At 43.7% G+C, this 24,075-nt stretch overlaps 1 protein-coding gene across 1 annotated transcript in view; it reads left to right on the top strand.

Annotated features, from left to right (window-relative positions):
* Nucleotides 1–23,327, top strand: part of psmb6 (proteasome 20S subunit beta 6) — a 30,105-nt gene extending 6,778 nt beyond the window's left edge. The window contains exons 3-6 of the mRNA XM_068023630.1: nt 8,846–8,977; nt 12,156–12,285; nt 13,569–13,713; nt 23,058–23,327. Of these exons, the coding sequence (XP_067879731.1) occupies nt 8,846–8,977; nt 12,156–12,285; nt 13,569–13,713; nt 23,058–23,185 (535 nt within the window). The 3' untranslated portion in view covers nt 23,186–23,327. The remainder of the gene's footprint in view (nt 1–8,845; nt 8,978–12,155; nt 12,286–13,568; nt 13,714–23,057) is intronic.
* The last annotated feature ends 748 nt before the right edge of the window (nt 23,328–24,075 follow it).

The raw sequence follows: 24,075 nt of genomic DNA, 5'->3' as shown, positions 1-24,075 counted from the left end.
CTCAATGGACTTACCGCATGCCGTGGCTGCAGACACTCTGGACTGTGAAGACAGCAGGATCGGAGATTGAAGTATCGGCAGCTGTTCTCGTCAGTTTCATCCGGATCAATTTCATTGAGAAAACAAAGAGCAGGTGTGGCTGGGGGAGGGCAGTGGGCCCAGGTAACATACACTAAACTAACTGTTAACTTTTAGATAGGGCTAAAATGAACTGATTTAAAGAGCCAGGGGAATTTAAACAGTTTAAGAGGGCAGATTGGGGGAGAAAACGTTAGGGATGGGAGCAGATGGCCATGGATAGAGTTGAACAGCAAGGGAGCTTCCTAGGGAGCTTCCAGCCCAGGAGCCATCTTGATAATGTACCACATAAAAGGCTGGTTAACAAAATTGAGGCTCATGGAATAGGGGGGTCAGTGCACAATTGGATTAAAAAATTGGCTTAAGGGCAGAAAACAGTGAGTCCTAGTAAATGATTGCCTTTCAGACTGAAGGATGGTAGTCAGTGGTTTTCCGCAAGGATCACTGATTTTTTTCTATAGATAAATTACTTGGATCTTGGAATACAGAGCAAAATTTCAGAATTTGCCAATGATACCAAACTTGGAGTGGCAAATAGTGAGGATGATACAAACCACATGCAACAGAACATGGGTAGTTTAACAGAATGGGCAGACCAGTGGCAGATGGAATTTAATACAGACAAGTGTGAGGTGACGTATTTTGGAAGAAGGGTTAGTGTGAGGCAATATAAACTTAATGGCGCAGTTCTAAAGAGTGTGCAGGAACAAAGGGATCTGGGGGTGCATGTGCATCAATCTTTGCAGGTGGAAGGACATATTGAGAGAGTGGTTAGAAAAGCATATGGGAGCTTTGGCTTCATAAATAGAGGCACAAAGTAGAAAAGCAGGGAAGTTATGCTGAACCTTTATAAAGCTCTGGTTAGGCCACCGCTCGAGTATTGCATGCAGTTCTGGTCACCACACTTTAAGATGGATGTGAGAGTCTGAAGATGCAGAGGAGATTTACCAGAATGGTTCCAAGGATGGAGGATTTTAATTACAAGGTCACATTGGAAAAGCTGTGGTCCTCCTTGGAGCAGAGGAGATTAAGGGAGATGTGGTAGAGGTGTATAAGATTATGAAACAAAAACAAGAAATGCTGGAATCACTCAGCAGGTCTGGCAGCATCTGTGGAAAGAGAAGCAGAGTTAACGTTTCGGGTCAGTGACCCTTCTTCGGAACTATAAGATTATGACCTGCTTAGTTGAGTTAGACATGGAAATCTGTTCCCATGAACTGATACAAGGACTAGGGGATGCAGGTTCGGGCAAGAGATGCAGGGGGAATGTGAAGATGCACTTTTTATGGAGTGGGTGATAATGACCTGGAACTTTGTTTCTACTTCTACCACTCTTGTGGACACCATCAATGTTTTCAAAAGGAAATTAGGCAGCTAGCTGAAGAAAATAAACTTAGGCTACGGGGTTCGAGTGGAGGAGTGGGACTGATTGGATTGTTCTATGGAGAACTGGCATGGACTCGATGGGCCGAATGATCGTCCCCTATGCCCTAAATAACTTTGACTCCAGTGACTTGATCTAGGCTGACATTTCAGTGCAATACTGAGGGAGTACCGTCTTTCGAATGAGATGTTAAACTGAGGTCCTGTCTGCTCTCTGAGGTGGTCGTGAAAGATCCTGTGGCACTATTTGACTGAGTACAGAATTTCTTCCAGTTCTATGGCTGATATTTATCCCTCACCAACTTGGGTTGCCAGTCCTGCCACATTGTGCGGATCTCCCTGGTGCTGTTGATGCTCTTTGGTTGTCTCTACAGCCTATACTTTGAATTCCTATCTGGCACTATCCTTCTGCTCTTTGGCATTGTCCATCTCCAGCATCAGCCATTCCCTGCTGGAATATCCTTGTAGCTGCTGTTGCCATGCCGCACTGCAGTGAAGTTACATTAGTGGAGCCACCTGGAAATTCTGTCTGTTTTGGTGTCTTGCTGATTGAGGGGATTCGGTGTGAGAACAATGGAGACATTCTCTTCAATAGACACGTTGAGAGGTTCGCGTTAGTTAAGGATAGCCGGCACGGATTAGTAAAAGGCAGATTATGCTTGACTAATCTAATTGAACTTTTTGGTGAAGTGACAGAGAAGGTCAATGAAGGGATGTCATAGAGTTATACAGCACGGAAACAAGCCCTTCAGCCCATCATGTCCTTGCTGGCCATCAAGCACCTGTCTTTCTAATCCCATTTTCCAGCACTTGGCCCGTAGCCTTGTATCCTATGGCATTTCAAGTGCTCATCTAAATACTTAAATGTTGTGAGGGTTCCTGTCTCTACCATCCCTTCAGGCAGTGCGTTCCAGATTCCAACCACCCTCTGGGTGAAAATCTTTTTCCTCAAATCCCCTCGAAACCTCCTTCTCCTTGCATTATATCTATGCCCCCTGGTTATTGACGCCTTCGCTAAGAGAAAAGGTTTCTTCCGATCTATCCTATCTATGCCCCTCATAATTTTGTATACCTCAATCAGATCCCCCCCTCAGCCTTCTCTGCTCTAAGGAAAACAACCCTAACTTATCCAGTCTCTCTTCATAGCTGAAATGCTCCAACCCAGGCAACGTCCTGGTGAATCTCCTCTGCACCCTCTCCAGTGCAATCACATCCTTCCTATATTGCGGTGACCAGAGCTGTACAAAGTACTCCAGCTGTGGCCTAACTCGCAGTTTATACAGCTCCATCATAACCTTCCTGCTCTTATATTCTATGCCTTGGCTAATAAAGGCAAGCATCCCATAGGCTTCCTAACCACCTTATCTACCTGTGCTGCTGCCTTCAGTGATCTGTGGACAGGTACACCAAGGTCCCTCTGTACTTCCTAGGGTGATACCATCCATTGTATCCATTATACCCTTGCCTTGTTAGTCCTCCCAAAATGCATCACCTCACACTTCACAGGATTAAATTCCATTTGCCACTGCTCTGTCCATCTTACCAGCCCATTTATATCGTCCTGTAATCTAAGGCTTTCCTCCTCACTATTAACAACACAAATTTATGTGTCATCTGCGAACTTACTGATCATACCATCTATATTCGTGTCTAAATCATTAATGTACAACACAAACAGCAAGGGTCCCAGCACCGATCCCTGCGGTACCACACTGGTCTCAGGCTTCCAATCTCAAAAACAACCCTTGACCATCACCCTCTGCCTCCTGCTGCTAAGCCAATTTTGGATCCAAATTGCCCTGGATCCCATGTTATCTTCTTAACCAATCTCCCATGCGGGATGTTATCAAAAGCCTTACTGAAGTCCATGTAGACTACATCAACTGCTTTGCTCTCATCTAGACATCTAGTCACCACCTCGAAAAATTCAATCAAGTTTGTTGGACACGATCTCCCCCTGACAAAGCCATGCTGACTATCCCTGATTAATCCTTGCCTCTCCAAGTGGAGATTAATCCTGTCCCTCCAGAATTTTTTCCAATAGTTTCCCAACCACTGATATAAGTCTTACTGGCCTGTAATTACCTGGTTTATCCCTGATACCCTTTTTGAATAATGGTGCCACAATCGCTATCCTCCAGTCCTCTGGTACCTCTCCTGTGACCAGAGAGGATTTGAACATTTGTGTCAGAGCCCCTGCTATCTCCTCCCTTGCCTCACATAACAGTCTGGGATACATCTCATCTGGGCCTGGGGATTTATCCACTTTTAAGCCTGCTAAAACCGCTAATACTTCCTCCCTTTCAATGCTAATTTGTTCAAGTATATCACAGCCCCCCTCCTTGATCTCTGCTCCTACATCGTCCTTCTCCATAGTGAACACAGATGAAAAGTAATCATTTAAAACCTCACCTATGTCTTCCGGCTCCACACAGCTTGCCACTTTGGTCCCTAATGGACCCTACTCTTTCCCTGGTTGTCCTCGTGTCCTTAATATACTTATAAAACACCTTGGGATTTTCCTTCATTTTGCCTCAGTGTTTTTTTCATGGTCCCTCTTCGCTCTCCTGATTACTTTTTTAAGTACTCCCCCTACGCTTTCTATACTCCTCTAGGGCCAGGTGAATAGGTGAATCGGTGTCCAATGGGATAAAAAATTGACTTAAGGATAGAAAACAGCATGTTGTGGTAAATGATTGCTTTTCAGACTGGAGGATGGTAGAACAAAGAACAGTACAGCACAGGAACAGGCCATTCGGCCCTCCAAGCCTGCGCCGATCTTGATACCTGCCTAAACTAAAACCTTCTGCACTTCCGGGGTCTGTATCCCTCTATTCCCATCCTATTCATGTATTTGTCAAGATGCCTCTTAAATGCCTCTATGGTACCTGCTTCCACCACCTCCCCTGGCAACAAGTTCCAGGCACCCTCTGTGTAAAGAACGTGCCTCGCACATCCCCTCGAAACTTTGCCCCTCTCACCTTAAACCTATGTCCCCTAGTAACTGACTCTTCCACCCTGGGAAAAAGCTCTGACTATCCACTCTGTCCATGCCGCTTATAACTTTGTAAACTTCTATCATGTTGCCCCTCCACCTTTGTCGTTCCAGTGAAAACAATCCGAGTTTATCCAACCTCTCCTCATAGCTAATGCCCTCCAGACCAGGCAACATCCTGGTAAACCTCTTCTGTACAGTCTCCAAAGCCTCCACTTCCTTCTGGTAGTGTGGCGACCAGAATTGCACACAGTATTCTAAGTGTGGCCTAACTAAAGTTCTGTACAGCTGCCACATGACTTGCCTATTTTTATACTCTATGCCCCGACCGATGAAGGCAAGCATGCTGTATGCCTTCTTGACTACCTTATCCACCTGCGTTGCCACTTTCAGTGACCTGTGGACCTGTACGCCCAGATCTCTCTGCTTGTCAATACTCCTAAGGGTTCTGACAGTGGTGTTTCCCCGAGGGTTAGTGCTGGTTGAGCAGGGGAGTGGGACTGACTGCATAGGTCTGCGTAGAGCTGACGTGGACTCAGGCCAAATGGCTTCCTTCTGTGCCGTAAATGACTGGCCAGGACACTGAGGGTAACTCCTGATCTTTGAAATAGTGCCTTGGGACTTGTATGTCCACCTGAGAGGGCAGGCAATTCCTCATTGTAACGTCACACCTGAAAGATGGCCCCTCTGTGCAGCCCTCCTTCAGTACTGCACTGGAGTGTCAGCCTAGATTTTTGTTTCTCTGAAGTGGCTTTGGAAAACCAGGAACTAAACATTTATGGTTAGCCAATGTAGATCGGGTCTCTTGAGACCTGACTTCAGTTATTTGAAATAAGTCAAATGATATCTTTTGATATTATCCCAGCACTGAGAAATGCATAGCACTAAACTGCTTCATTTAGAATGATGAGCTTGTCTGAGCAATCTATAATGTCTTGAGTTTGAGGTCAAACTTGGATTGTTGGTGTAATACTGGGGAAATGTGAAATGATGTTGCTGCTGAATATTGTTCAGGTTTGCAGTTAAAGGAGTGGCAAACGTCAATTACTGGGAGGGCAGCTTTCCTAATTTTGTGAGAGTTCACCTTTTCCTTTATTTTGGGAAACCTTTTGATCACTGTAAATCCAATGCTGTCTATATAAACAAGACCTATTATGCAGAAAATGTTGGTATTTTCGGGAAGGAATGGAAAACAAGTGTTCAGACGCTGCAAGGAGGTATAACAGATGAGCAGCTTATATGAAGGTACAGAGTAACTTGATTCAGAAAGTGGGGGAAGCAGAAGGAGACTAACTGAGAATTGAAGCAGCAGCAAATGTAATGTAATAATTGGCAATAATAATTGGCAACCCTACAGATATCACCAGAGACCGACTACTCAATCTCATTACACTTTCTGGAATCTTCTGTGCACAAATAAGCTGTTCTTGCCCTACATTACAATAGTGACTACACTTGAAGAAAAATTATTGACTGTAAAAAGAATGAATATATATTTGTGGTATGCTGGGGTGATAAAAGGTGCCATATAAATGGATGAACTTGGCAATGATGGATTGAGAAACATTACTTAAAGGGATGACGGTGGAAAGGCAATGGCAAACATTCAAAGAGCGCATGGATGAACTGCAACAATTGTTTGTTCTTGTCTGGCGCAAAAGTAAAACGGGAAAGGTAGCCAAACCATGGCTTACAAGGGAAATTAGAGATAGCATCAGATCCAAGGAAGAGGCATTTAAATTTGCCAGAGAAAAAACAACAGACCTGAGGATTGGGAGCAGTTTAGAATTCAGTGAAGAAGGACGAAGGGATTGATTAAGAAGAGGAATATAGAGTACGAGAGCAAGCTTAGGGGGAACATAAAAATGGACTGTAAAAGTTTCTATAGGTATGTGAAGAGAAAAATATTAGTGAAGACAAATGTAGGTCCCTTACAGTCAGAAATAGGGAAATTTATTATAGAGTCGTACAGCATAGAAACAGGCCCTTTGGTCCACCGCGTCCATGCAGACCATAATGCCTACCTATACTAATCCCACCTGTCTGCATATCCCTCTAATGCCTTGCTCATTCAAGTACCTGTCCAGATGCCTCAAATGTTGCTACTGTTCCTGCCTCCACCACCTCCTCTGGCAGCTCATTCCAGATACCCACTATTCTTTGTGTGAAAAATTTACCCCTTTGATCCCCTTTAAATCTCCTCCCTCTCACCTTAAATCTGTGTCCTCTAGTTTTACTCACCCCTACCATGGGAAACAGACTCTGGCTATCTACCCTATCTATGCCGCTCATAATTTTATATACCTCTATCATGTCCCCTCTCAGTCTCCTTCGCTCCAGGGAAAACAGACCCAGCCTATCCAATTTCTTTATAACTCAAGCCCTCCAAACCAGGCAACATCCTTGTGGATCTTTTCTGCACCCTCTCTAGCTTAATCACATCTTTCCTGTAGTGCGGCGACCAGAACTGCACACAGTACTCCAAATGCGGCCTAACCAACGTTATGTAAAACTGTGCAGTTATGGGGAATAAAGAAATGGCTGACCAACTAAATGCATACTTTGGTTCTGTCTTCACAAAGGAGGACACAAATATCATACAAGAAATGTTAGGGACCACAGGGTTTAGTGAGAGACAGAGGAACTGAAGGAAATCAGTATTAGTAGAGAAATGGTGTTGGGGAAATTGATGGGATTGAAGGCCGATAAATCCCCAGGGCCTGATGGTGTGCATCCCAGAGTACTTAAGGAAGTGGCCCTAGAAACATTGATGGTCATCTTCCGAGATTCTATAGACTCTGGAACAGTTCCTACAGATTGGAGGGTAGCTAATGTAACCCCACTATTTAAAAAGGGAGGTAGAGAGAAAATGGGGAATTATAGACCAGTCAGCCTGACGTCGGTAGTGGGGAAAATTCCAGCGCCCATTATCAAAGATTTTATAGCAGAGCACTTGGAGAACAGTAGTAGAATCGGACAGTCAGCATGGATTTACAAAATGGAAATCATGCTTGACAAATCTTCTAGAATTCTTCGAGGATGTATCTAGTAGAGTTGATGAGAGCGAGCCAGTGGATGTGGTTTATTTGGACTTTCAGAAGGCTTTCTACAAAGTCCCACATAAGAGATTAGCATGTCAAATTAAAGCGCATGGGATTGGGGGTAGTGTATTGCGATGGATAGAAAATTGGTTGGCAGAGAGGAAACAGAGTAGGGGTAAATGGGTCTTTTTCCGAATGGCAGGGAGTGTCTAGTGGGGTGCCGCAGGGATCGGTGCTAGGACGGCAGCTATTCGCAATATATATTAATGATTTAGATTAGGGAACTAAATGTAATCTCTTCAAATTTGCAGATGATACAAAACTGGATGGGAGGGCGAGTTGTGAGGAGGATGCAGAGAGGCTTCAGGGTGACTTGGGCAAGTTGAGTGAGTGGGAAAATGCATGGCAGATGCAGTATAATGTGGATAAATGTGCGGTTATCCACTTTGGTAGCAAAAACAGGAAGGAAGATTATTATCTGAACAGGTAAAAACTGAGAGGGGAATATGCGACGTGACCTGGGTGTTCTTGTACACCAGTCACTGAAGGTAAGCATGCAGGTGCAACAGGCAATTAAAAAACACAAATGGTATGTTGGCCTTCATAGCGAGAGGATTCGAGTACAGGAGTAGGGATGTCTTGCTGCAATTATACAGGGCCTTGATGAGGCCACACCTGGAATCTTGTGTGCAGTTTTGGTCTCCTTATCTGAGGAAGGGTGTTGTTGCTATAGAGGGAGTGCAGCAAAAGTTTACCAGACTGATTCTTGACTGACGTATGAGGAGAGATTGAGTCGCTTACCATTATATTCGCTGGAGTTCAGAAGAGTGAGGAGGGATCTCATAGAAACCTATAAAATTCTAACAGGACTTGACAGGGTAGATGCAGGAAGGATGTTCCCAATAGTGGGGGAGTCCAGAACCAGGGGTCATAGTCTTAAGGATACGGGGTAAACCTTTCAGGACTGTGATGAGAAATTTCTTCACCCAGAGAGTGGTGAACCTGTGGCATTCGCTACCAGAGAAAGTAGTTGAGGCCAAAACATTGTATGTTTTCAAGAAGGAGTTAGATATAGCTCTTAGATTTAAAGGGATCAAAGGATATGGGGCGAAAGCGGGAACAGGTTACTGAGTTGGATGATCATCCATTATAATGAATGGCGGAGCAGGCTTGAAGGGCCGAATGGCCTACTCCTGCTCCTATTGTCTGTTTCTCCTTCCTTCATTTCCCTTTCCTGCAGATGTATTGTCTGAAAAATCAACATGTGCCTGTGTGAAATAGTAATTTTGGTGAAATTCAGTTATCAGTTCTACTCCCTTGTGATGTGCTATAATTTTATTTTTTTCAGGTCATACATCGCAAATAGGGTAACAGATAAACTGACTCCGATTCATGATTTGATTTTCTGTTGTCGCTCAGGATCTGCAGCAGATACCCAAGCAATCGCAGATGCAGTGACCTATCAGCTTGGCTTCCACAGGTTAGTCCAATCTGAACATTCTTCATAATGGTAAACATTATTTTATGTAGGGTAGGATTTAAAATGACTAACTGATCAGGAACAGCTCACTTTAATCCTCATAGTGTGAGATTTTGAACATTTCTAACTATCTTCATGCAAACAATGGGAAGGCAAGTTGGGTGAAGGGAGTTTGTAGATCATTTTCTTTGAAACCGCCAGTCTACGAGTACTAAGCAAAGTGGATCCAGCACTCGCCCTGGGATATTTCAGCTCTCAACCTTTCTCAGTCCGAGTGGCACCCATCAACACTAACCTTTGTTTTTGCAAACTAACTTTCTGAGAGTGCTGCTACATTTCCTCTTGTATTATGCGCCTGAACATTTATGACAGACTATTGTGAGACACCTTTTCAACAGCCTTCTGAAAATCCATACACTAACTTGATCGACCCATGTGGTCACTTCTTCAAACATTCAGTTAAGTTTGTCAACAAAGCTTACTTTTAAATATCTATTTTGGCTGTTTTTGATTACCTTGCACATTTCTAAATGCTCAGTAATTTATGCTGGTGGCTTCGATTAAACCCATACATGTCTAATTACTCAGACTTGACCGTGGTGGTAGCAGTCGTAATGGCTTTTCAAGCGGGTATGAATAATGTAGGACAGGGATTCTCGACCTTTTTGACCCTGAGGCCTTCTCCTCCCCACCCCCGCCCCCCCCCCCCCCCCGGCCCTTTGCCCGTGTTAGAAAAATTTCACAGACTCCTTGAAACACAAAACAAGTTTTTTTTTCTATATTGAAGTTAATACAACTAAACATATTAAATAAGTAAAGCAATAATAAATGTGAAACTTGTTGCTTGTGCAAGTCAAGATGTGGAAATCTGAACTACTAGATGCGGTAGAAGGACTTCCTCTGCTCCATTTACCAGATCCATGACCAAATTAAGAGGTAGATTTCAGGCAAATAAAGGAACTCTGCATGAAGGAAAGAGTCCGGGTTAAAGCAAACCATGATCAACTAAAGTATAGGGAGGACAGTCCCAAGGTGTGAATACCTCTGCTAAACCCCCTGACATGGGGCCATGTATTTCCCATGTCATAGTTGGTGGTGAGTGTACCTGGTAAATGGCACTGGATTTAAACATCAAGAACATCGAGGTGGCTGATATCCTGTCATTGATCCTATATAACCCCAACCACTGCACTTATGGCAGGTGCCCCATCTTATGGCTAAAGGGAAAACTTCAGACCTGGCAGGATAGTCGCTGGAGACTAAACTCGCAAGAACCATCCCAGTGCTTTGTACTGGGAAATGGACCTGGTATGCTGGGTAAACTCCAGTGGGACACTTGGACACATTTTAGGGTCTGTAACCTTTTGGTTCTATAAACATGCCCCTAAACTCTTTCTAGTCAGGTCAATCGAGCCAGTCAGGGAAAGAGTTTGGAATCCATATCCAGATCCTGTAGATTTTTCTTGGCACTGATTTACTGGAGCCATTGAACTGAGTTGCCCTACCCCCATTCTACTTCAGCACTGTAATTTTGGGGACCAGAAGGATCTGACGAGTTTGAATTCTTGCTTTATCTCTCCCAACATGTTTTCTTTCTTTGTATGGAGCTGTCTTAATTATCACATCACATTTAATATTGATTCCAATGGGCTACTGGGGTTGGAGTGTCTTATTCTGCTTTTTTATATTCAGGCGCTTGAACTGTCGTGAGATTTTTATCACTGACTAAATCCCGATGTTTTGTTGCAGACAGTTTTGCGGTAGAGGCAAAAATTTATCAGGTGTGACATCAAGAAACACAATATAAATGGATGAACTTGAGCAACAGTTTAATCTGCTCCTCGTTCACTAGGCCCAATTATTTAGGCTGCCAACTAAAGGGGATTAGTTCTCTACCCCTGTTGTAGTTTAGGGTGAGGAACATTCGACTGTTTTAAAATGAATAAACCAGAGACTGAAACAGTGCTCAACGTGAGATCTTTATCCTTGCAGTTCCTGGGGGAGCATTCCAGGTTCAATCACTGAAATTAAATACCAGCTTTACCTTGTGTCTGCCTTTTTTGGCAGACCCCTTGAAACCTTGTCGACCCCAGTTGAGAACCTCTGCTGTATGGTATAGATAAAGGACATAAGAATGGGACAGAGTAGATTGTTTGAGACCTTGCATAATGGCCTCCTCCTGCGCTGTATTATTCTACCTGCTGTGAAGCTTCTGCCCTTAGAAGGATCGGAGTGTTCAGTTTCATTCACTGCTTAAGTATTATATTTGCAATAAAATGTTGTCTATCTACATGTTTGCAGCGAGGTGGCTTGTGTTCTCTATCTCTCCATCATAGCGTGGACGTGAGCTCCCAATAGGCCGTCTGCTTCCTCCTGTCATCCTGTAGGCTGACCTGAGTTTGCTCTTCAGCACCTGCAGATTCCAGACAATAATCACATAGCACATTTCACGATGACACATGCTTCTGGTCTCATTCCACAGTTTCTGTCCAATGGCGTTAACTATCCTTAACGAGATCTCCTAACTCGATAGGAACAAAGTATTGTGCATAGAAGCTGTTCTCTTGTACTAGAATGTCACATAAGAGCAAGAAGAACATATATTCTCAATGTATTATAGAGGCATGATTGATTAGCAGAACATGTTGATTTGAACCTTAATTATTACTCAGTGATAGAGTAGCAAAAGCTTTATGCCCATAAAATTGCTGAAAATACAGACACAGTAAAAATTATTTAAACTCTGGCTTGGGGGCAATTGCGGGGTTGTGTGAGGATGCAGGGGTGAGTCGGGGGTCAGCTACAAAGGTGCAGGGACAAGTGCAAATCATGAAACCGGAGAGGTTTTAACTCTCATGCTTCCTTTAAATATTGTCTGAGTTTCCCATCTGATCCTGATTGGGATCACCTACCTACCTAGCTAGCCAGTGGCAGGAGGTCACAGCTGGCGACCCAGGAGAACTATTGCAGACACTAAGGTACATGGTGAAAGGACCCAGTTGCAGGTGGGGGAGTGGAAACGCTCGGGGCTCCATCTGGGACATAGAGAAGCTTCTCAAGGCAACCAAGGGGAAAAATAATTTTACTAACAGTTTTGTGCTTCTGCTGGACCCGGCCCACTCCTTTGGAGTGTGTAGCGTCTGACAATCTATTATTCTCTGCCTCACTTTCTTTACAGCATTGAACTTGATGAACTTCCACTCGTGCAGACAGCTGGCAATTTGTTCAAAGACATGTGCTACAAATACCGAGAGGAGCTGATGGCTGGGATCATTGTTGCTGGGTGGGATAAAAGAAAAGGTGGACAGGTAAAGTTTGTGGTTTAATCTTTTAATCTTCTATGACACGCTGCTGAGTTGAAAGGACGTGTTGGTGAGTGGACCCTCCGCCGCGGCCCTCCAGCCCCCGGCTGAAGAATGAGAGTGAATGTAGCCTTTTTTTCCCCTCTGTTGTCTTCAATTATTGCCACTTTTTTAACTTTGCTCTCCAATGTCCTTGAATGTCTTCTCGTCACTTAACTCCATGCTCACATCCGCAGTAATTTACTATGGGAAATCCCTCCAGTCCACCATCTGACCTTCCCACAGCATTGGTGCTATCCTGGTTAAGGTCATGGCAGGTTACCTTTCCTTGTCTTAATTACTCTGCAGCAATCGACACAGTTGATCACTGCATCCTCTGATGCTGTGCCACCTTGGTGATCCACCTTGCAGGACTGCACACCTCCAACAAAGACCATAATTGGCTCCTTCTTTTCCTTGTTTGCTCGCCGCTGATCAGACTGTAGGTATGAAGGTGAGGTTTCCACACATGACAGTTTTTTAGGTGGACGTGAGCAATAAGATCATGGGAACTCCTATCACCTCTCACCATCCTGTCCTGGACATACTTGTTGCTTTTCCCTCGTTGCTGGGTGAAAATCCTGAAATTTCTGACCTCATTCCATTGTGAAATTGCCATCAGCACAGAGATGGCAGCAGTTCAAGGAGAAGGCCCACTGGCAAAGGGTAACTAGGGATGGGCAATTGTGGCTATAACTCTATCATCTACATCGCAAAAGTGAACTGAAATAACACCTAACCCTGCTGAAACTTTACACCCATGCCCTAAACCCACTTGCAGGGTGAGGCCGAGTGAAGAGAGAACAATCTTCGTGCCCTTTTCCAAGGAGAGAAAATCTCAATGTTCATACTCTGTTAAGGGTGGGAGGGGAAGACAGAATCAGCTGGTTTGTTCTGTTGCAGGGGGACACGGGGATGAAACAGAACTAGCCAGCTTCGCTTCTCTTGCAGTAAAGGAAAGATGAATAGAGAATCAGTTTGGGTTGCTCTGTTAACAGGTGGAAAATTCATCCATCCTGATGCTCCTCTTTATCCCTCTGGGATGATGCCAATGAATGGATAAAAAGTTTCCAGTGCAGGACATTTTTTTTCCTCCTCCCCACCACCCCCTCCTAAGCATATCAGCTTGTGATAAGCTACAGTTCCACTGATGGAAGATGTAGTTCCTGAGTGCCCCCAAGCCACCTGCCTTCATTTGTAAGTGGGTGTGATCATTCTCTGAAAGTTAATAACATTGCTTGTGATTGTAGGTGTACACTGTTCCAATGGGTGGGATGATGGTCCGGCAGCCATTCTCCGTTGGTGGCTCTGGGAGTACCTACATCTATGGCTATGTTGACTCCTCATACAAACCTGGAATGACAAAGGAGGAGTGTTTAGATTTCACAGCTAATGGTGAGTGCAGATGGAGAGCGGAGTAATTGTTGGTTTTGTGCTGGGGTAGTTAAAGTGCTGATCAGAAGTACAGCCAATCAGAGTTGATTTTGTCGGGGAACTTGGCAGGAAAATGCTTGTCGAAGCATTTATCATTACAACAAAATGCAATGTCTGTCCTCGCTCGATGTTCCATATTTATTATTCAGAGATCTTCCATAGTCAGGTGCTGCACTTAAGGACCAAAGTGTTTAACCACACTGCACACAATGCCTTCTCTCCGTAACCCTGCACATTCTTCCTTTTCATATAACTGTCTAATTCCCTTTTGAATGCCTCGATTGAACCTGTCTCCACCATACTCTCAGGCAGTGCATTCCAGTCCTAACCACTCACTTTGTGAAGTTTTACCTTATGTTGCTTTTACCAATCACTTTAAATTTGTACCCTCTCGTTCTTGATCCTTTCACGATTGGGAACAGTTTTGCCCTATCCACTTTGTCCAGACCCCTCATGATTGAGTACCTCTGTCAAATCTCCTTTCAGCCTTCTTTTCTCCAAGGAAAATAGTCCCAACTTCTCCAATCTGTCTTCATACCTGAAGTTCCTAATCCCTGGAACCATTCTCGTGAATCTTTTCTGTACTCCAGTGCTTTCACATCTTTCCTAAAGCGCGTCACCCAGAACTGGATGTAGTTGAGGTCGAATTTGTATCTGATACAAGTTTAACCTAACCATATTTGCTCTTGTACTCTATGCCCCTATTAAAAAGGCCCAGGATACTGTATGCTTTATTAACTGCGCTCTCAAGCTGTTCTGCCACCTACAATGACTTATGCACATATACCCCAATGTCACTCTTACATCCCCTTTAGAGTTGTACCCTTTGTTATATTGTCTCCATGTTCTTCCTACCAAATGAATGACTTTACATTTCTCCACATTGAACTTCATTTGCCACTTGTCTGCCCATTTCACCAATTTGTCTGTCCTTTTGGAGTTCTACACTATCCTCCTTACAGTTCACAATTGTTTCAAGTTTCATTTCATATCTGCTGTTGGATCCCATCAGTTACAAAGAGACGAAGTCCGACCGTAACTTTTAGAAACTTTATTGCAGTATGTGATACGTTACAAGGATACGAAAAGAACAAAAAGCAAAACAAAAGAACATGCAAAAGAACAAAACAAAAGAAACAGGTGCTCACTACAGCAAGCCTTTCTTATAGTTATTCAAACAAAACTAGTAAAGCCCCCCCCGTTTGAGTGGTTTACAGACTTCTATTATCAGTGCATGATTGGTTCATTTGTCCCAGCATTTTATTCTTGCATCTTATTTCAGTAGTTTCACATCCCCCCTCCTTGAACTGTTAGGCTGATTATTAAACATTAAGCTATCTGCAGCTGTCCTGTTAGCTTCTGCTTGTTGTTTTTTATAAATTGGCTCCACAACTCCACAGTTAGTTTGTTAGCTGATTAGCTTACTTTTGATCTGTCCCCACATCTGCAAATTTTAAAATTGTGCCCAAGGTCTAGGTTAACATGTCAGAAAGAGCAAGGGTCCCAAAACTGACCCCTGGGGAACTCCACTAAAACTTTTCTCCAGCCTGAAGAACATCCATTAACCCATACTGTTTCCTGTCACGCAGCCAATTTCGCATCCATACTGTCACTTTTATTCTTTCCTGTGCCAAATATCTAAAAGCTAGGCTGCTCACCTCCCTTTTCTGTAACTACCCAATAGTGTACATTTCATTGCCACAGGTTCACTCTGGCTCTGATTAATGTTTCCTTTTTGTGTTGAGTTAGCTCAAGCAGCATTGGAACATTACAGTTGGCTTCACATTTTGGATAAATAGTTGAATGGGAAAAAAAATGACAGGGCTGTGGGAAAAAGGCAGGGGGTAGGATTAATTGGATAGCTCCAATGAGCCAGCACTGGCACAATGGGCCAAATGGCCTCCTTTGCTATACCATTCTATGATTACAGCACCGTTCCTAGTGGCAATGCATGCCAATATAATGCAGCATGAGCTCAAAGATCATATGAAAAGTCTTTGCTATTGTATTTTGTACATATAAAATATAAAAAAATTGCTAGATGATTAAAGAAATTCATGGGCAAAGTCACTTCATCATTTACACAACCTACACAAGAATTAGGAACAGGAGTAGGCCATTTGGCCCCTTGAGCCTGCTCCACCATTCAATAAGATCATGGCTGATCTGATTGTGGCTTCAACTCCACTTTTCTGTCTGCCACCCAGAACCCTTGACTCCCTTGTCGATCAAAAGTCTATCTAACTCAGCCTTGAGCATGTTGAATGATCCAACCTCCATTGCTGTGTGGGGAACAGAATTCCACAGACTAATGACCCTCAGAAAAAAAATTCTCCTCATCTCAGTGACATGAGTGACCCCTAATTTTTAAACTGTGTTGCCTAATTCTAGACTTGCCCACAGGGGGAAACATCCTCTCAGCATCCACCCTGTCAAGCCCCCTCAGGATCTTGTATGTTTCAATAGGATCACCCCTCATTCTTCTAAACTCCAATGGCTATAGGCCAACCTGCTCAAGCTTTCCTCAAAGACAACCCCCTTCATCCCAGGAATCAGTTGAGTGAACCTTCTCTGAACTGCTTCTAATGCAATTATATTCTTGAGACCAAAACTGTACACAGTACTCCAGATGTGGTCGAACTAAGTCCCTGTACAGCTTTAGCAACACTTTCCTGCTTTTATACTCAATTCCCCTTGCAATAAACACCAACATTTCATTTGCGTTCCTAATCACTTGCTGTACCTGCATTCTAACTTTTTGTGATTCATGTTCCAGGACACCCAGATCCCTCTGTACCATAGAGTTCTGCAGTCTCTCCATTCAAATATTATGTTACTTTTCTATTTTTCCTGCCAAAATTGACAAATTCACATTTCCCCACGTTACACTCCATTTGCCAGATTTTTGCCCACTCACTTAACCTATCTAATAGGCGTTTGGTAGTATAGAACTTGAGTATTGCTGAAAATAGAGACATTTTTGTTGAAGCTTTTCGTCATGCACTCATCAGGACAATTCACAAAAATACCAATGTAAGGGAAAGCAACAAAGTTATACTGTGTGAGAAGGGAGTGCTGATTGGTTGGCAAGTGGACTTTGGTAGAGGCGTTGCCATGGAGAATGCACCAGTTATGGTAGCTGACAGTTAACTGCCAAATTTAAAGCAGGCAGCTTGACTCTGATTAGACAAGGCATGAACCAGAGAATGGCTCACTTATTTTGTGAACTCAGCAACTCGCGCAGTTGAGTTCAGTTTTAACAATACCCATGTATTCCCAAATAGATGGTGTTGCCATGGGATCCCCTCGGCTCAGTTGTTGCAAACATCTTTGGGTTCCATGAGAAACATGACGTCAAGGGAATGGCACCTAACCTCCTACCTCTTGCATATTTCTGATATGTAGATGATACGTTTGGTATATTTCAATCTGCAGCTGTATGTAATAATTTCCTTACACGTCTTAATGGGCTCATTCACCTTTGAAATGGAGCAATCTAAATGAGTTCCTATTCCTTGATGTATTAGTTGAGTCTACCGCAAGCCTACCGTCACTGGTCAATACATGCATTGGGATTCTTACAGTTCCATGGGCTTTAAGAACGGCCTTATCAGCGACCTCATAAATAGGGCCCAAGCCATTTGCTCACCATGTAAGCTTGATGCCGAAAAAAGGTGAATCAAAGGCATCCTGTGTGACAATGGCTACTCTGATATAATTTCTCGCTATATATCGTCCAAACTTATGAATGGGCCTTAGGCCATTTTCGGCACTGAAAACTGCCTAGTCTACCTCAGGTTATCCTGGAAGGGTAATGCATCCCAAAAATTTGAGCAACAGGTGAAGCTAGCTGTTTGACGATTTTACAACACAATAGCAATGCGTATGGTGTTCACTACTAACAAGATGCTGCTGTCAAGCCAAAAAAACAGAAATGAGTAATGTGATATATGAATTTCAATGCCAGTCTGATGCTAGGTATATAGGCTGTATGCCCCAAAGACTGGCGGATCGTATCAAACAAGATGTGTCTTCCTCTGTTCGCAACAGGCAATGTACAGGCTGTATTCAACCAGCCCGTGCTTGCAAAACTCAAAACAGTGTCCAACATTAGATGTGATTTTGCGATTGGACGACATTTGCTAAATAAGTCTGCGAGCTAAGAGTTACGCTGACAACCAATTTGTCAGTCGGACTTGCAGTGTGGAGCATTTGCATGTACTGGAAACTACATATATTACATAGAAACATAGAAAATAGGAGCAGGAGTAGGCCATTTGGCCCTTCGAGCCTGCTCTGCCATTCATAATGATCATGGCTGATCATCCAACGCAGTAGCCTGATCCGGCCTTCGCCCCATGCCCTTTGATCCCTTTAAACCCAAGAGCTATATTTAACTCCTCTTTGAAAACATACAATGTTTTGGCCTCAACTGCTTTCTGTGGTAGCGAATTCCACAGGCTCACCACTCTGGGTGAAGAAATTTCTCCTCATCTCAGTCCTGAAAGGTTTACCCTGTATCCTTAGACTATGACCCCTGGTTCTGGACTCTCCCATCATCGGGAGCATCCCTCCTGCATCTGCCCCGTCAAGTCCTGTTAGAATTCTATAGGTTTCTATGAGATCCCCCCCTCTCACGCTTCTGAACTCCAATGAATATAATTCTAACTGACTCAATCTCTCCTCATAAGTCAGTCCCGCCATTCCAGGAATTAGTCTGGTAAACCTTTGCTGCACTCCCTCTATAGCAAGAAGATCCTTCCTCCGATAAGGAGACCAAAACTGCACACAATATTCCAGGTGTGGCCTCACCAAGGCCATGTATAATTGCAGCAAGACATCCCTGCTTCTGTACTCCAATCCTCTCACTATGAAGGCCAACATACCATTTGCCTTTTTTGACGCCTATTGCACCTGCATGCTTATCTTCAGCGACTGGTGTACGAGAACACCCAGGTCTTGCTGCATATTCCCCTCTCTGTTTATAGCCATTCAGATAATCCGCCTTCTTGTTTTTGCTTCCAAAGTGGATAACCTCACATTTATCCACATTATACTGCATCTGCCATGCATTAGCCCACTCACTCAACTTGTCCAAATCACCCTGAAGTGCCTCTGCATCCTCCTCACAACTCACCCTCCCACCCAGTTTTGTGTTGTCTGCAAATTTGGAGGTATTACATTTAGTTCCCTCATCTAAATCATTAATGTATATTGCGAATAGCTGGGGTCCTAGCACCAACCCCCGTGGTACCCCACTAGTCACTGCCTGCCATTTGGAAAAAGACCCATTTATCCCTGCTCTTTGTTTCCTGTCCGTCAACCAATTTTCTATCCATCGCAATACACTACCCCAATGCCATGCACTTTAATTTTATATGCTAATCTCTTATGTGGGACTTTGTCGAAAGCCTTCTGAAAGTCCAAATAAACCACATCCACTGGCTCCCCCTCATCAACTCTACTAGTTACATCCTGGAAGAATTCTAGTCGATTTGTCGAGCATGATTCCCCTTTCGTAAATCTTTGCTGACTCTGTCCGATTCTACTACTGTTCTCCAAGTGCTCTGCTATAAAATCTTTGATAATGGACTAGAATTTTCACCACTACCGATGTCCGGCTGACTGGTCTATAATTCCCTGTTTTCTCTCTACCTCCCTTTTTAAATAGTGGGGTTACATTAGCTACCCTTCAATCTGTAGGAACTGTTCCAGAGTCTATAGAATCTCGGAAGATGACCACCAATGCATCCACTATTTCTAGGGCCACTTCCTTAAGTACTCTGGGATGCATACCATCAGGCCCTGGGGATTTATTGGCCTTCAATCCCATCAATTTCCCCAAAACAATTTCTCTACTAATACTGATTTCTTTCAGTTCCCCTCCCTCACTAAGCCCTGTGTTACCCTCACTAAGCCCTATGTTCCCCATATTAATACACAGGGCCCTGTTCTTTGCAGACAGAACATGTGCACACATTGTGCCTGTTTCAGCTAAACAAAATAAGTGAGAGCCATTCGCTGGTTCATTCCTCGGGGCAATGCCTTGACCAATTGCAGTCAAGCTGCCTGGTTTAAATTTCAAACAAAGCTTGGCAGTTAACTGTGAGTCGCCATAAACTGGTGCATTCTCCATGGCAACACCTCTAGCAATCAGATCCACTTGCCAACCAATCAGCAGTCTCTTCTCATATGGTATAAGTTCGTTGTTTCCCTTACTTTAGCATTCTGGTAAATTGTCCTGATGACTGCAAGGCGAAAAGCTTCAACAAAGCATCTTTATTTTTAGCAATAACCTTCCTAAATCCTTTTGTAGACTCCTTTTGTCTTCTTGACCACTTACTTTCCTACCTATCTTTGTCATCAGCAAATTTATCTGCCATACATTTGGTCCCTTCACCCAAGTCATAGATATAGATTGTAACTAGTTGAGGATCCAGCACTGATTCCTGTGGCACCCCACTAGTAACTCCTTGCCAACCCGAAAATGACCCATTTATCCCTACTGTCTGCTTCCTGTTAGCTAACCAATCCTCTGTCCATGCTAACATGTTACCCCCTACACCACGAGCTCTTATTTTGTGTAGTAACCTTTGATGTGGCACCTTATCGAATGCCTTTTGGAAATCCAAGTACACCATATCTACGGGTTCCCCTTTATCCACCTTGCTTGTTACTTCCTCAAAGAACTCTAATAAATTAGTCAAACATGATTTCCCTTTCACAAAATCATGTTGACTCTGCCTGGTTGCATTAAGATTTTGTAAATGTCCTGATATTAGCTCCTTAATAATGGATTCAAGCATTTCCCCTCGACAGATGTTAGACTAACTGGCCTATAGTTTCCTGCTTTTTTTGCTACATTTGTGATTTTTCTTTTCCAATCTGCTGGGACCGTTCCTGAATCGAAGAAATTTTGAAAGATTACAGCCAATGCATCTACTATCTCTGCAGTCATTTTTTTAAGCCCCTAGGATGCAGCCTTCAGGTCCAGGAGACCTGTCAGCCTTAAGTTCTAAGTTTTCCCAGTACCTTTTCCCTCGTGATTGTGATTAAGTTCCTCCTTCCCTTTTGCCTTTTGATTTTCAAGTATTTTGGGGATTTTTTTTTGTCTTTCACAGTGAAGGCAGACAAAATACCTGTTCAGTGCTTTCTCATTTCCTTGTTTTCCATTATTAATTCCTCAGCCTCACCCTGTAAGGGACCAGTGCTAATTACTTTTTTTCCTTTTTAAATGCTTGTAGAAACTTACTATTTTTATATTTCTAGCCAGCTTTCTCTCACTGTAATTTCTTTAGTTTTTTTTGCTGGTTTCTAAAACCTGCCCAATCTTCTGACCTCCCACTAATTTTGCAGCATTTTATGCTTTTGTTTCAATTTGATACTATCCTTAACTTCCTTAGTTAGCTACAGATGGTGCATCCTTCCCAGAGAGTCTTTCTTTCTCAATGGAATGTATCTTTGCTGAGTGTCATGAACTATGTCTGCCACTGCTTCTCTACTGTCTTAACTTTTTAACCTATTTTCCCAGTTCACTTTAGCCAACTGTCCACATACCCTTGCAATTGCCTTTATTTAGGTTTAAGACATTAGTCCTGGACCCACACTTCTCGCCCTCATCTGAATGTGATATTATTATGTTATGATCACTGTTGCCAAGAGGCTTCTTACTATGAGGTCATTATTTAATCCTATCTCATTGTAAATTATCAGATCTAAAATAGCCTACTCCCTGGTTGGCACTCGAACATACTATAAGAAATTGTCCCGAATACACTATGAACTCTTCCAAGCTACCTTTGTCACTCTGATTTGTCCAATCTATATGAAGATTAAAATCGCCCATGATTATTGTAGTACCTTTCTTACAAGCCCCCATTATTTCTTCCTGTATACTCTGTCCTACAGTGTAGCTACTGTTAGGGGGCCTATAAACTACTCCCACAAGTGACGACTTACCTTTGCTACATTTGCTATTTCTCATCTCTACCCAAACTGATTCTGGATGAAGGTTATTTCTCACTTATGTACTAATGTCATCTTTAACAGAGCTACCCCACCTTTTCTTCGCTTCCTGTCCTTCTGAAATGTCAAATACCCATGAATATTTGTGTCCCAGCCTTGGTCAGCTTGCAACTATATCTCTGAAATGGTCAAACATATTGATTTCTATTTGTGCTATCAATTCATTCATTTTGTTATGTATGCTGTGCGCATTCAGATACAGAGCCTTTAAATTCTGTCTTTTTACCATTCCTGCAAACGTTGGTCTTGTCTGGCAGTGCACTCTTCAGTTTATACTCTCTGTCCCTTCCTGCTGCACTCTGATTATCATTGCCCATATTGATACCCTTCTCTATTGCCTTGTCCTTTTCTCTTTAATGTACTGCATCTCCCCTCATGCTCCCTCCCCCTCACTAATTAGTTTAAAGCCCTCTCTACTGCCCTAGTTATACAACTCGCCGGAACACTGGTCCCAGCACAGTTCAGGTGAAGACTATCCTATGGTCAACAGGGCTTTCCTTCCATTCTGTGGGGAAATACTCCTTTCTTAGTTGAATCAAGGTGAGTGTGGTGCAAGGGGGGTGGGGGGGGGGGCGGTTGGTGGTGGAGTATGGGTGTGGTCACCCCTAAATTGAGTCATGTCTGCCTGGATACTGATTGTGCTAGGCTACCATATTTTTACAGGTTTCAATATTTTCTCAGAGCTCACCTTATGTCATGTTGGTAAAAACAGTGAATCACTAGTCCAGTCTGAGCCAGGATAGCAGAAGGGGTTAGCTTCTGTAACCTTGGGTGAATAGGAAAATAAAATCAGCCAGGTTTCCTGTTCCTGATCATCATTCAGTGACCCTGCTAAAGAGTCTTTGTGTGGGGATAGGATGTGACTCTGCCTTTGGACACTGTGTTCGAATGTATGCTGTCATTCTGTCAGTCAGTGAATGAGGAATGACAGCTTATACTAGATACACTGACAAAAGTCAGTCCCTTAAGGACTTAAGAATGTGGCGAGTCGAAGAGGCTTAGTAGTTGGCAGGAAAAAAGACAGAGGCGCAAGGGGAGAGCCAACTGTGCAACAGCCCCGACAAATAAATTTCTCTGCAGCACCTGTGGAAGAGCCTGTCACTCTAGAATTGGCCTTTATAGCCACTCCAGGCGCTGCTTCACAAACCACTGACCACCTCCAGGCGCGTATCCATTGTCTCTCGAGATAAGGAGGCCCAAAAGAATAAGGATGAGCAAGGGTTTAAACAAAAAATACTGTAATTTTAAAGAGATGCTCCCATTTTCTGTTTGTGCCTCAGCAATTGCACTTGCGATGGATCGAGATGGGTCAAGTGGTGGGGTGATTCGTCTAGCAGCCATCACCGAGAAAGGAGTTGAACGCAAGGTCATCTCTGGGCACCAACTGCCAAGGTTTCCTTCTGCTTGAGGTGATTGGCGAGAGCAGTTCAACGCTATTGTTGCATCATGATTGTACTGTCAATGAATAGTGTATTCTTCAGCATGCAGCATTGTTGCTTAAAGGCTTCCAGTAACAATTGCTACAAATAAAAATGTAGAGTTCATAAGAATATTGTTTGTGTGCAATCTGATGCTGTTGTAGGTCCACAGAAACAGAAACCTCTTGTTTCCATGCTGGCTCTGTGAATAAATACACTGCTCCCATTGGCACAGTGACATGAAATATGATTAGACCATTCAGCCCTTCTCCTGTTACATATTTTAACTAGATCATGGCAAATATGTATTTTAACTTTGTTTAACTGTATTGGTTCTGTAACACATAATAGCCTTGCTTAACAATTTTTTTCCCAGTTTTGAAGTTTACAATTGACCCCAGCCTCAACGGTTTTCTGGGAGAGAGTTCCAGATTTCCATGACACTGTGTGGGAAGAAATACTTCCTGACATCACTGAACCACCTGCCTGTACTTGTAAGGTTATGGCTCCTTTTTTCTGAACTATCCCACCAGAGGAAGTAACCCCTCTCCTCTCGCCCCTCTCCTCTCGCCCCTCTCCTCTCGCCCCTCTCCTCTCGCCCCTCTCCTCTCGCCCCTCTCCTCTCGCCCCTCTCCTCTCGCCCCTCTCCTCTCGCCCCTCTCCTCTCGCCCCTCTCCTCTCGCCCCTCTCCTCTCGCCCCTCTCCTCTCGCCCCTCTCCTCTCGCCCCTCTCCTCTCGCCCCTCTCCTCTCGCCCCTCTCCTCTCGCCCCTCTCCTCTCGCCCCTCTCCTCTCGCCCCTCTCCTCTCGCCCCTCTCCTCTCGCCCCTCTCCTCTCGCCCCTCTCCTCTCGCCCCTCTCCTCTCGCCCCTCTCCTCTCGCC

Source organism: Heterodontus francisci, chromosome 48, assembly GCF_036365525.1.
Source record: "Heterodontus francisci isolate sHetFra1 chromosome 48, sHetFra1.hap1, whole genome shotgun sequence".
Classification (NCBI taxonomy): domain Eukaryota; kingdom Metazoa; phylum Chordata; class Chondrichthyes; order Heterodontiformes; family Heterodontidae; genus Heterodontus; species Heterodontus francisci.
This window is presented reverse-complemented; position numbering and strand designations above follow the sequence as displayed.